The following is a 14,043-nucleotide window of genomic DNA, read 5'->3' on the forward strand; positions in this document are numbered from 1 at the left end:
GTGAAATCAACTTGGCCTTTACACAATTTTTGGATAAGGACAGCTGTTTGGGTTTTTTTTTTTTTTTAATTAGCCTTTATTCATCAAGTGTCCCGGTCACTTTGTGTAATAAGGTAGGTGGTGAGGTAAGTTTGCAAATGTGCCTTTTTTAAGGACCTCACCCAGCAGCAGGGAAAATTAAGCCTTGGAAAGAATTTGGCTCGACAGCCAGTCATATGCCTTGCTTTACAACATACTCAGCCAATACAGGAAGGAGGGTGAGTATGTGTGGAAAAAGACAGGTTACGAGATTAATTTTTAAGCACTAAATATTTATTGACAGAATATCTCTCCAGGCAGTGTTCACATGCTTAGAACTGAAGCTTTAAAAATTGGCAGTGCTGTTTAAGCAAACAAAGCCAGTCAGTCGAATGCAATGATTAACAGGAAGTTGGGGAGCGGACACAGTTGCCAACCCTTGGCCGGGAGAAGAGGCTGGGGTAGAAGTCGTAGGGGGATGACTTGCAGAATGGTGAACACAGCCCTTGGTGGTTTTACTGTAGTGATAGATGGCTGCGTTCGAATCGGAATCTCCCTGAGGCAGCTTGTTTTTGTGTGGTAACAGGTTGCAGGTTAACAGGAGCCGGAGCCAAGCAAATCCAAAGAAGCTACTTCAGAAATGTGTCGAAAAAAGGTGGAAATGAAACACAGCGGAGAATGAGAAGGGAAGGAAGACAGCAAAAGGACAAAACGGTCAACTGGAAGGGCACGGAGCAGCTGATCAGTCGTGTCTACCGAGAGGACGATTTATGGATTCTGGAGAAAATGTAAGTTAAATATATCTATACTCTGATCAGCTCTTAAAAGACATTTCCCTCACTTTCTGGTCTTGAATGATGGTCTCTTGGAAGCATTGTCTTTTTACTGTGTCTCTTATCACTGCCCTGATTTTTGTGTTTGTTTACAATAACGAGTTATGGGAGGAGAAGCATTTTCTGAAGGCATCTCTGTCCAATGCTTCCCTGTTAGCACAAGTCTGTCATCATATTTTTAAGGGGAAGGTTTTTTACCCAAGAGAGAATGCACTGAAAACTACCCTCAGCGAATCTAGCTGTTACGAGTACGTGTCTCAAAGTCACTATATAACAGAAACACTATCAGAAGAGGAAGCGGAGTTCCCTTTGGCTTATACGGTGACCATCCACAAAGACTTTGGCACTTTTGAGAGACTCTTCAGGGCAATTTACATGCCCCAAAATGTCTACTGTGTTCACATGGATGAGAAGGCAACAGATACATTTAAAGATTCAGTGAAGCGATTACTGAGCTGCTTCCCAAATGCTTTCCTGGCCTCCAAGATGGAGCCGGTTGTCTATGGGGGGATCTCCAGGCTTCAGGCTGACCTGAACTGCCTCAAAGACCTCGCGGCGTCCGAGGTGCCCTGGAAGTACACCATCAACACGTGTGGGCAAGACTTCCCCCTGAAGACCAATAAAGAGATCGTTCAGTATCTGAAAGGCTTTAAGGGGAAAAACATCACCCCGGGGGTGCTGCCCCCAGCTCACGCCATTGGACGGACTAAATATGTCCACCAGGAGCTATTAACCAAAAAAAATTCCTACGTGCTTAAAACAACAAAATTAAAAACTCCACCTCCTCACAACATGACCATTTACTTTGGTACTGCCTATGTGGCCCTCACAAGGGAATTTGCCAACTTTGTCCTCCAAGACCAGCGTGCGCTTGACTTGCTCTCCTGGTCCAAGGACACTTACAGCCCTGATGAGCATTTCTGGGTGACGCTCAATAGGATCCCAGGTATGTGTGTCTCTTAACTTCTGTTCTCATGGGCGAACATTGCATGGCCAACACTGAATGAACTGCTTTAAAAAACTAGTTTTAAAAAGTTAACATTTCAAAACTCTTTACAGTTTTAAATGTTAATTTGAAAAATCTCTGTAACAGTTCTGTTCACAGATGTCACTCATGTCCATTTACAGGTGAGGAAACTGAGGCATAGGGATTAGCAGGGCCAAGGTAGAGCTCAACCCTCTGACTCAATTTTGCTGACATGCCAAACTGCCTTTCGGGACCCACAGACCCAATTCAGATACGTGCTGCAGCCTTGAGACAGGGCAAAGGATTGAGGGAAAGCTGGCTGTGACAATGAAAGACTAAACCCAATTCTCCTTTAAGTGTGATGTCATGTACAATCAGGAATAAATATTAAAAAGTACATTTGAGGGGCTCCTGGGTGGCTCAGTGGGTTAAAACCTCTGCCTTCGGCTCTAGTCATGATCCCAGGGTTTGGGATCGAGACTCTTCCTCCTCTCTCTGCCTGCCTCTCTGCCTACTTGTGTTCTCTATCTGTCAAATAAATAAATAAAATCTTTTTAAAAAAAGTACATTTGAATGGCAGTTTGAACATTTTAATAATACGTTGGCTCCTGTCAAAGCTCCAATAGCTAAATGCACATGCTTTCAAAATGGGAGCAGTGTATAATTTTAAAACTTTTTATTTGCAAGTTCTTTTCCTGGAATTGAGTCAGAAATTTAGAGCACCTTAAAGATTTCTAGAGCAGTGCCTTCATTTTGTTTATTTATTTATTTATTTATTTATTTTTAAATTTCTTTGACAGAGAGAGAGAGCGCAAGTAGGCAGAGAGGCAGGCAGAGAGAGAGGGAGAAGCAGGCTCCCTGCTGAGCAGAGAGCCCGATGCGGGGCTCGATCCCAGGATCTTGAGATCATGACCGGAGCCGAAGGCAGAGGCCTAACCCACTGAGCCATCCAGGCGCCCCAGTGCCTTCATTTTATAGACAAAGAAACTTCCATGGGATCAACGTGATGGCCTCAAGCTGCCCAGCTAGTGAGTGATGATGCCGATGATACAAACCAGGTCTCCTAAGCCTCATGCTTTTTTGATTTCGGTTAGATTTCAGTCGTTACTAAATTAATTGCACCTTCCCTTTGGCCCAAGTTCTAAACCATTTGAATGATCTCAAGTTGTTTATAGTGAACCGATACAGTCCTGCTAGTTCAATTCAAAAATAAAAATTCAGATTCACAGTTCAAGCAAAAAGTAACTTGAATCCATATGACCATAAGATTCATGGTTTCTCGAGATTAGCGGCTCAACCCTGGGTGCATACTACATTCACCTGGAGCTTTTAAAAATATATAAGGCCAGGCCCCATTTCTCACAGGGCCTGACTTCTGGGATGGACCTTTCTTAGGTATTTGTTCTGTCTCCAGGTGATTCTCAGGGACAGCCAGGGCTGTGAACCACTGCAGTTGCTTGCTTTAGAAGTTGTTATACAAAATTTCGTAGACTTAGAATGCTTTTTTTAAACCACAGGAAAATAACCTCTTATTAATTTTTAAGATTTATTTTTAAGTTAGGTATAATTGGCATATAAGGTTGTATTAGTTCCAAGTGTACATGCAACATGACCTGCTACCTATAGATATTGCAAAATGATCACCACCACAAATCTGATTAGAATTTAGCAACTTTATTTTTCTTGTGACAAGAATTTTTTGTATGTGTGATGAGAACATTTAAGAACGGCTATCTTGAACGTAATAACAACAATAATAATAGTAATAATAAAGAACTGCTTTTTTAAGCAATTTTCAATATACTGTCAGAGAGGAAAAAATTTACCTCTTCTTTTTAATGTTCTTCTGGCTGGTCTAAGAATTCAGTCGGCCTGAGACGAATTAACAGGAGAGAAAAAACCCAAAGTTTAAGTATGTGTGTGCAGAGAACCAATATTGAAAGTACAACCCAAAGCTGGATGGTAGCATCCAGCTTGTATACATTTTAGAAAAAGAGACATAAATCTGTGAGAAATTGACAGGATAAAGAAAACTTATGTTTGGGAGACTCAATTACTAAGAAATTCTAAACAGGATTTGGGCAGGGGTAATGATTAAGTAAAAGTACCGAGGTTTGTTTCTACCTTCTTCTCAGCTCTGAATTTCCTACCTCTGGTGAGAAGGAGGTCCCTTAATCTCCTGATACAGGGAGGGTAGCTTTCATGTGGGAGATCTAGTTCCTGCTTTCTGGAGACAAAGGATGGAGGTAGGGTCAGGATGTTGCTCTTAAGCAGCCTCTTTCTTTTCTTTTTTCTTAATTTAAATTTTACTTAATTAACATACAGTGCAATATTGGTTTCCGGAGTGGAAATCAGTGATTCATCACTTCTGTGCGACACACAGTGCTCATCACAACGAGTGCCCTCCTTAATGCCCATCCCCCACCCACCTTCCCTCCATCAACCCTCAGTTTGTTACCTATGGTTAAGAGTCTCTTATGCCGGGACGCCTGGGTGGCTCAGTGGGTTAAAGCTTCTGCCTTCGGCTCAGGTCATGATCTCAGCTCATGATCTCAATCTCACTGGGATTGAGCCCCACATCGGGCTCTCTGCTCCTCGGGGAGTCTGCTTCTCCACCCCCTCTCTCTCTGCCTGCCTCTCTGCCTACTTGTGATCATTGCCTGTCAAAAAAATAAATAAAATCTTAAAAAAAAAAAGAGTCTCTTATGCCTTGCTTCCCTCTCTCTTTTTTCCCCCCATCCTGTATTTTCCTCTGTTTTCCTTCCTAAACTCTACAGATAAGTGAGATCATATGATATTTGACTTTCTCTGACTTATTTTACTTAGCATAATACACTCTAGCTCCACCCACATTGTTGCAAGTGGCATGATTTCATTATTTTTGATGGCTGAGTAATATTCCATTATATAGGCACATAAATATGAGATTTTTAATATATGCATATTTATAATATATACATATATGTGTATATATATGTGTATATATATATCACATCTTTATCCAATCATTAGTTGGTGGACATTTGAGCTCTCTCCATAGTTTGGTTATTGTTAATAAGGCTATTGTAAACATTGGGGGCTATGTACCCCTTCAAGTCTGTATTTTTGTATTCTTTGAGTAATGTGCTGACTCCTTCTTAAGTAACTTTAATTCAAAATATGCCAAAGAGGCACATTTCTGGGGTGGGCTACCCTTAGCCCCCACAATATAATACAGTACTATTAACTATAGTCATATGTTATACATTACATCTCTAGGACCTGTTTATTTTAAAACTGGAAGTTTGTAACTTTTGACCTTGACCTTGACCCATTTGCCCCCCTCCCGACCTCCCGTCTCTGGAAACTATCAATTTATTCTCTGTATTGTGAGTGTTGTTGGTTTTTTTTTTCCCCCCAGATTCCACATATAAGTGAGATCATGCAGTATCTGTCTTTCTTTGTCTGACTTAATTTCACTTAACATGATGTCTTCGAGGGCCATTCATGTGTCACAAACGGCAAGATGTCATTCTTTTTTATGCTCAGTAACATCCCATTGTATATATATATATCACACCTTCTTTATCCATTCATCCACTTATGGACACTTAGGTTGTTTCATGTCTTGGCTATTGTAAATAGTGTTGCAGTGAACAAGGGGGCACCATAAATTTTCATCTAATGTTTTTATTTTTTTTAGGTAAATATCCAGAAGTAGGATTATGGGATCATAGGGCAGTTCTAGTTTTAACTTTCTGAGAAACCTCCGCACTGTTTTCCAGAGTGGCTGCACCAATTTACGTTCCCACAAACAGTGCAAGAGGGTTCCCTTTTTTCCACATCCTCACCAAGACTTGATATTTCTTGTCTTTTTGATAATAGTCATTCAAACAGATGTGAGGTGATATAGCATAGAAATCTATTTAAATTTGTGGTTTTCCAAAAGCTGGAAGGGGTAAGGTTGTAGTGATAAAAGAAATCAGATCTCAAGAAAGTTGGGGGGGGGTAGTCATGACCATATAGTTGTTTCTATGGAATTACAGTATACAGAATGAGGGAGGAATAACCCCACTTCTGACATGTTGCTTGGATCAAGCATGACGGAGATTTTTTAGGTAGGAGCCCCAGACTTTAAGCAAAGACATTGACAATGCAGGTTCCAAAGATAGCAGTCAAAAAGGATAAAGGACCAAATCCCATTTTTTTTTTCTAGCAAGGATCAAGGTTATTCAATATGAAAAATATTTGAAGAAGTGTCATTGTCTTCACATGATTGAAAGATTTTCTCATTTGGAAGAAGAATCTAGGGTTAGTGGTGGGAGATTTAAAAATCTGTCAATCTGGGATTGGAACGGGTAGCTTCCTCGGTGGTGGGCAAGCAAAAGGGATCTGCAGTAACAGAGAAGGAGAAGTGCAGTAAAGGCAGCTCACTTATCAGGTATTGGACAAGATGGCCTGTGAGTCTCTTCCATCCTGAAAGTCCGTGATTCTAGAGGATGATTCTAGTCAGTTTGTTGAACAGAAACTTAAGGGTAACACCCTGACTTCTCAAGCTGGTTTACCTATTGGAAATGGACTTTTACATCTCTGGTTAGCAGTTACAAATCAGTGAAACAGTGGAAAACTATTGTACTGCTCCAAAACTTAGAAGAGTGAGCCCTTGAAGGAGTTTCTATCTTAAATGTATTAAGGTTCCTTTCTTTCTTTTCTTTCCTTTTTTTTTTTTTTTAGATTTTTAGATTTTGTATTTATTTATTTGGTAGAGAGAGCACAAGCTGGGGGAGCAGCAGGCAGAAGGAGAGGGAGAAGAAGGGTTCCCAGCTGAGCCCTGATGCCAGGCTCGATCCCAGGACCCTGGGATTATGACCTGAGCCTAAGGCAGAGGCTTAACTGACTGAGCCATGCAAACGCCCTCTGAAGGATCCTTTTTGGAAGTCAGTGCCCCCTCACCCAGCAGCTGTCTCATGCAGGGCGTGGGTGAGCCAGTGTAGAGGGCTTGGGAAAGGAACTGAAACCTAAACATCTGTCTCGTCCAACTATCACTCCTGCTGTGTGGAAATCTGAGTCAATTCTGTTTTGAGGGCACTTCTAGCTGATGTATTAATTGGCTGGTTTGTTGTTTGGGACGTTTGAAGACTGTTCTAGTTGACTGCAGTGATTGGGGGTTTATTAAAAAATCTCCCAGACAAAATGGCCTCATGGGGCCCTAGAACAGCACCACCCAAAAGAAACATAATGTGAGCCATATATGTAGTTTTGGATTTTCTAGCAGCCACATTAAAAGAAAAAAAACAAACTGGGTGTTATACGCAACTGATAAATTACCGAACACTACATCTGAAACTAATGATGTACTATATGCTGGCTCGTTGAATTTAAATAAAAAACTTTTAAAAATATATAAAAAATCAAAACAAAGAGGGGAAATTAATTTAAGTAATATATTGTGTCTAGCCCAGTATACCCCATATACCATTTGCATATGTGGCTGATGTCGCCCTCACAGGTAACTGTGGGTAAATGGGCAGACGACAGCGATGCCGTCCCAGCAGCGTGACGGAGTCTGTCACCTCTGCTGCTTTGGCTTTGCCTGCTTCCTTTTCCTTTTCTGAGATTCTTATCCTGCTTCAGAGCTTCCCTTGCTGGGGCTGCACGCTGACCCATGGCTCGTGCCCTCTGTGGGTCCCCACTCCACAGCCAGACGCTGAGCTGTTCTGCAGACCACGGTTTCTCAGGGCGCCCCCTTCCAGTATGCTCAGAGTCTTGCTTTGGGTCACGTAGGAACTGCAGGACGAGTCCCTGTTCTCATCTCACATCACTGCATAGGGTGCCGCCGCCTGCTCTGTGCATGGCTGCCCTTCATTTAGGTCTTGAGCTGTTCCAATCAGCTGTGGGTTAAAGCACAAAGGAAAGCATCCACTCCTCACCCCATCCATGTCCATAATAAATGCCTTAAGAAGTGGCAGGTCCTCTGGAAGGCTTGAAAGTAAGAATTTGTGCATAGCATACACAAGGGGGAGGTGCCCATGAGGACAGAAGAATCACAGAAAAGAAGTTCACCTAGGGTCTTTTCTTTCTTAATTTAAGATTTTATTTCTTTGTTTGAAAGAGAGAGAGAGAGAGAGAGAGAGAGCAGGTGCACACGAGCAGGGGGAGGGGCAGAGAGAACAGGAGAAGCAGGCTCGCAGCTGAGCAAGGAGCTTGACTCTGGGGCCCCATCCCAGGACCCTGAGATCACAACCTGAGCCGAAGGCAGATGCTTAACCAACTGAGCCAGGCAGGTGCCCCCACTTATGTTCTTTCTTTCTTTCTTTCTTAAGATTTTATTTATTTACTTATTTGACAGAGATCACAAGGCAGATTGACAGAGAAAGAGGAAGGGAAGCAGGCTTCCCGCTGAGCCCTGGGATCATGACCTGAGCCAAAGGCAGAGGCCCTAACCCACGGAGTCACCCAGGTGCCCCCCACCTTATGTTCTTAAAGAGATTGCTCCCTCCCCAAATCAATAAAAATTCAAACAAATAAAGAGGTTGCCCAATAAACTTCACTACCTGTTGTAAAACTAGGGCTTGCTGACCTCCCTGCTTCCCCTTTGTGCCTCCAACTTTCCCCCACTTTTCTCTACGCTCCCTCCTCCTACCTCTTTCCCTTCGTCCAGTCTGCAACAAGATGGCGGCCTCTTAATCCTCTGACTCAGCTGGCCGTGATTTCCAGTTAGGGAAAAGAGCCATTTGAGGTCCCCAGGTGCAAGTTCTTGTCCTCCCACTTCCCTTCTGAGTTGTTCCTCTTGTGTGCGTCTGGCTTTAGGGGCTCTGCCCGGGTTAGGGTGACACCAGTGGTGGTTATATTCATTGAGTGTTCCTCGGGTTTAAAGATTTAATAACTGACCGGTGATTTCTGTCTCACTTGCTCCAAAGGAATATTTGGAATATGATTCCATGAGGGTTTATTTGAAATTCATATTAAAATCTGAATGAGTGAGAAAAAGAAACCTGACCACAGGTTTTGGTGGAGACGAGAGGAGAAAGGAATGCGAAGGTGCCTAAGGGGAAGGAGCAGAAGAAGGAGAGAGCTGGACATAGTGGACCTGGAAAGGCAGACTCCCTGGATCTTATTTTTCTTTTCCCCTGGAGCCGGCCGACAGATCAGCCCCGATGGTCTTCTGTGTCATCCATGAACCCCTGTGCCCTTGATGGGGGAGGCCTGCTGCGGAAGAGGCCACACTAGCGTGAGTCTTCCATTATTGGCAATTGGCTAATCTCTTTAATTGCCATGTTTGTAGAAATGCGAAGCAGAGGTGCCAAGCTCTTGAGAGAAGCAACTATAGGAGTTAAAGAACAGTAGATCTGAATCACGAGGGTCCTGGGAACCCATGCTTGTGGCCCCAGTGATTTGGCTGGGATCTTGCTATGCCCAGAGGGAATTCATGTTCATGTTCCTCAAACACCTTATGCTTCCAAGAGCCCCTGGGTGTATGGACAGACCTGCAGTGGGGGAATGGTGTAAGTCGTACTATTAGCTTGAACAGGATCTTTTTCTGTCTGCTAGAAAATACCAGTTTTTCAACTTACAGGAAAGGGCATCAGTGAGTGGGGCCCCCATGAGTTCTTTTCAAGGAAATATGGTCTCTTGAGAAGGTGATAAATGGCATGACACAGTTCATCTTTATGTAGCTAGATTAGCAAGGAAATAGTGGTAGTAGTTTTATTTCTCTGGAAGAAATGGGGGCAGGGCAGGGCAGGGGGAAGTGGTTTGTAACCTTTGAATGATCTTATCTGTGCTATACTTTTGTGTGCCCTCCATCTCTGGTCACTGAATTTGTTCCTGCAGCTTTCTGTGGCTCATACTTTATCCTTACCTTCTTCTTTATCCTTCCTCCCTAAGACTGTTCTTTCCTGGTTCTTTTCTCTTAAAGAGGATGACCTGTGTTATCTTGACAGTTACACCCTCGTAAAACTGAGCTCACCTAGAAGTTACGTGTCTTTTATGTTTAAGTTTTGGAATAACAGGCTTACTGTCTTAGGATGACTCAGCAGAGCCAAGGAGCACTAGAGAGCTTGACACTTTTTTGAGTCTTTAAACTCAAGATAATGATAATTTCTGCAAATCAGAAATTGCCCTAAGATGCCGTTTAGTTAAATCATATGCATTTTACATATCCACATATATTACTACCAAAAAGGGTTTGCATCATTAGTGCCGACATATATGAACAAACTTGCTTTGTTAATTAGAGCATATTCCTGGATTTCTGAGGAACAATGGGAGGCATGACCCTAGATTAATTAAATTAAGATATTAATATTTATATTTAATTAACCTAATGAAGATACTATTAATAATTAATAGTCAGAGACAACATTTCTTCCTGTGGTGACCCATCTTAATTTTATAGGGAGCAAGATACAAATTAGATTGAAGAGAAAGACAAAGGAAGTGGTAGGCCTAACTGAACTAGAGTCAGTGATCAATTAGAATGCTTTTAGACTCAGTGGTCTGTGGAGTGAGTGTGTTGAATGTAAATGATCTAAATATCTGTTTACTCTGGAGTCAGTGGGTGCCCTCCATCTGCTGGTGTGATTTGAAAGCAGACTGTCTTGGCTTTGCCACCTACACTTAATAACTTTGGGCAAGGTGCCTATTCTCTGAGACTGATTCTTCGTCTTTTCTTGAAGATAACATATCTCTCGTGGGCCTGTTGGAAGGATCTGGTATGTTGTAGGCACTCAATGTCCAGAAAGAGGGGAACAGACCAACTTCCTTGATGTTGATTTTTGAGGTTTTGGTGTTACTATTCCAGAATTTCCATGTGTGACTAGAAGAACTCATGCCCATTTGGTTATGAAGGTGTAGGGATAATATTTCGCTAGAAATGGTTATGGGGCCCCCGAGGTTACCCCTAGCGGTAGCTTTTCGTGGTTATGTCACATGGTTAGAGCCTTAAGTGGTTGGTTTCTCTTTCCTGTTATTAGGAAGGAGTGTTCTGTGACTAGTTGAAAGCCTCCCACTCTGTCAAGCTTCTGTTGCTCTAGATTGGCCCAAAGACAAATAGTCTCCCCACCTTTGCTGGCTGTCCCCTTGTTCTGGAATGTTCTTTACTCACATTGCCCATTCTGGACATTTGTTAAGATCCAGCTGAAATGTCACCTCCTCAGAGAAGACTACTCCTTTCCTCTCCCACAGAAGCAGCAGGCTTTCTTCCTTTCCTTCCCTTCTTTCTTCTCTCCTAAATTAACAACTTTGCTGAGGTATAATTTACGTACCTCAAAAGTGAGGCATGTGATTCAGGTGTCTAGTTCACACACCATAAAACACCAAATTCACCCATTCTGAACATACAATTCATTGATTTTTGGTATGTCTGTAGAATTGTGCAACTATGACCCCCATCTAATTTAGAATATTTTTTTAAGATTACTTATTTATTTATTTGACAGCACACGCACGAGAGAGAGAGAGAGAGAGCGTGCACACGTGCACACACGTGCACACACACAAGCAGGGGGAGGGGCAGAGGGAGAAGCAGACTCCCCACTGAGCAGGGAACCCAATGTGGGGCTCATTCCCTGGAGACAAACACTTAACCAACTGAGCCACCCAGGTGCCGACAAATTTAGGATATTTTTATCACCTCCAAAAGAAACCTCCTGTCCTTTACAGCCACTTTTTATTTCCACACCCAAACCTCACCTTCCTATCTGTATGGATATGCCTTTTCAGGCCATTATATATAAATCAAATTATATATATTTTTTTCACATCTGGTGCTTTTGCTTTGTGTGATATTCTTGCGGATTATTCACATTCTAGCATGAATCAGTACTTTACTCCTTTACATGGCTGACCTCCTCTTCCATCGAATAGCTGTTAACATCTTGTTTATTGATCCGTTGATAGACTTCTGGGTTATTTCTGCTTTTTGGCCATTAAAAATGCTCCTGTGAACATTCCTGAGCAAGTCTTTGTATAGACACATGTTCTCTCTTTTCTCCTGGGGAGATCCCAGAAGTGAAATTGCTGGTCCATGTGGTAACTCCATGTTTCACATTTTGAAGATCTGCCCAGCTGATTTCCAAAGCAGGTGCTACATTGTACATTCCCACCAGCCCTCTGTGAGGGTCCCATTACTCCCCATCCTCCCCAAGCCTTGTTACTGCCTGCTGTTTTATTCACACCATGGTAGCGGCTGTAAAATTATAGCTGTGATTTAGATTTGCATTTCTCTAATGAACAACGATGTTACCATCTTTTCACGTACTTGCTGGCTTTGGTATCTCTTCTTCCGAGAGGACACACTGCCTATTTTACCCTGTTTCTTTGAACCTTAGTATTCTTGCAATCGTGTTTATAGATGAGTTTATAGATGAGAACACCGAGGTATGGAGAATTTGGAGTACTTACCCAAGGATACCCAGTTCATAGGCGCCCCAGTCAAGATGATTAAATTTCTTTTGAACGTGGAGCAGATTGAGAGATGAGATTGTCTAACACTGAATTAAGAACACACTGCACGGCCCAAATGTTAAGGTTTTTGTCTCTTGAATCGTCTGACTAAGTAACTGGCTAAGACTTATTTAAAAAATAAATAAGACGGGGCATCTGGCTGGCTCAGTCGCTGTAGCACGCGACTCTTGATCTCTGTCTGGGTGGTGAGTTCCAGCCCCATGTTGGGTGTAGAGATTGCTTAAGTAAATAAGCTTTAAAGAAAATCTTTTAAAAATAAATAAAGCAGCCCACGTAAACAAGACGCAGTTACTGTGACAGAACCATTTTTCTCTGGGTTTAAGCAGACCATGATTCCTCCTCTTTTTAATATATATATATATATTTTTTTTTTTTTAAAGATTTTATTTATTTATTTGACAGAGAGAAATCACAAGTAGACGGAGAGGCAGGCAGAGAGAGAGAGAGGGAAACAGGCTCCCCGCTGAGCAGAGAGCCCGACACGGGACTTGATCCCAGGACCCTGAGATCATGACCTGAGCCGAAGGCAGCGGCTTAACCCACTGAGCCACCCAGGCGCCCCCCTCCTCTTTTTAAGAAGCAAATGGCTCCGGTTCCCTCCTTTCCGATAAAATAAAATAAAAATATTTTAGCCCTCATCCTTATTCTCCCTGTTCTTTATAAGGAAAGGTTTGTACTGGAGTCCTTGTTGGTGTTTCTGCAGCTTTTATTTGTTCCTTCCCTTTCTCAAGAGGGGCCCCATGGCTGTGGTCTCCATTTTGGGGGGCTACGCACTGGTCTGTGCTAGCTGCATTAGGACAGCTGGGCCTAAAGGAGGGAGGCTGTTTCAGTGCCCCTCAGTGTGCTGCTCCAAATGCTAAATCTTGGGTTACTGAGCTTGAGAAATTCAGGGCAGTGTCTCACAGGGTTTCGCTACCCTTTCTTTCTTTTTTTCTTTCTTTCTTTTTTTTTTTTCACCTCAGAGGATTCATAAATGTGTCTCTGTAGTTTTCTCCTTATTAGGAATGAAGTGAGCCTCAAATTCCTATAATCTCCTCAATCCTGACTAACCTCCTTCGAGCCTTGGTGAAAAATGGTAACAATTTTTACAGAAGGTAAAGTCAACCTGGTAGAATTTTCCACTCGAGTGCCGAGCCGTGCACAGCTGTTCTTAGCCGCTCTGGCAACCTCCTGGAGCCCAGCCCTGCTCTGTGAGACTCCAGTGTCTTCAGTCCCATGAATCAGGCAAAAAAGCGAGGCAAGGGATGGGATTTAAGGCTCTCCTTGTTTTCTGCTCTGAAGCCATAAAAGGGAAGTTTAGGACAGGAGGGGAAATGAAATCAAGGACACGGCAGGACTGGGCAGGAATTGACGGACAATGATAGGTCACCATGCATAAAATGTGGGTCCTAAGAGTGGAGACCTTGACTTGGCCTGAAGGTCACAGGGCCCAGCACAGCCGAATGTGTAGTACAGCTAGAAGCAGCTCGGACTTTTTCCAATGTGGGTGCAGTGCTTTTAGCTTGTTCCTGAACTTTCTCCCCTAAGAGCAGCCTCTTCCTTGTTGTGCTCAGTGCTCACTGCTGAGCTTTCCCAGCGGCGTCTGTGTGTGCTGACCGACTGACTGACCGACCGGCCGGCAGGCGGAAGATTAGTCGGTGTTCTGGACCATACGCCTCTGGCTTAAAGAGCTTTGTCTGTATATATTGGTTGTTGCTCATATTTTTTGCAAGTACCAGACGAATGATTGTTTTCAGTAGATGTCACAGGGTAAAAAACAGTGGGAAAGTATTCCCTTAA

General features: G+C 42.8%; 1 protein-coding gene across 2 annotated transcripts in view; it reads left to right on the forward strand.

The window, feature by feature from the left end:
* Window positions 1-277: 277 nt before the first annotated feature.
* GCNT2 (glucosaminyl (N-acetyl) transferase 2 (I blood group)) overlaps window positions 278-14,043 on the forward strand; it is a 95,785-nt gene continuing 82,019 nt past the window's right edge. The window contains exon 1 of one of the 2 annotated variants that reach the window (XM_044258804.1): window positions 278-1,797. In XM_044258804.1, the coding sequence (XP_044114739.1) occupies window positions 873-1,797 (925 nt within the window). In that variant the 5' untranslated portion in view covers window positions 278-872. The remainder of the gene's footprint in view (window positions 1,798-14,043) is intronic. The other variant, XM_044258775.1, reaches the window with a different exon arrangement.

This window comes from Neovison vison, chromosome 1 (genome assembly GCF_020171115.1).
Source record: "Neovison vison isolate M4711 chromosome 1, ASM_NN_V1, whole genome shotgun sequence".
NCBI lineage: Eukaryota > Metazoa > Chordata > Mammalia > Carnivora > Mustelidae > Neogale > Neogale vison.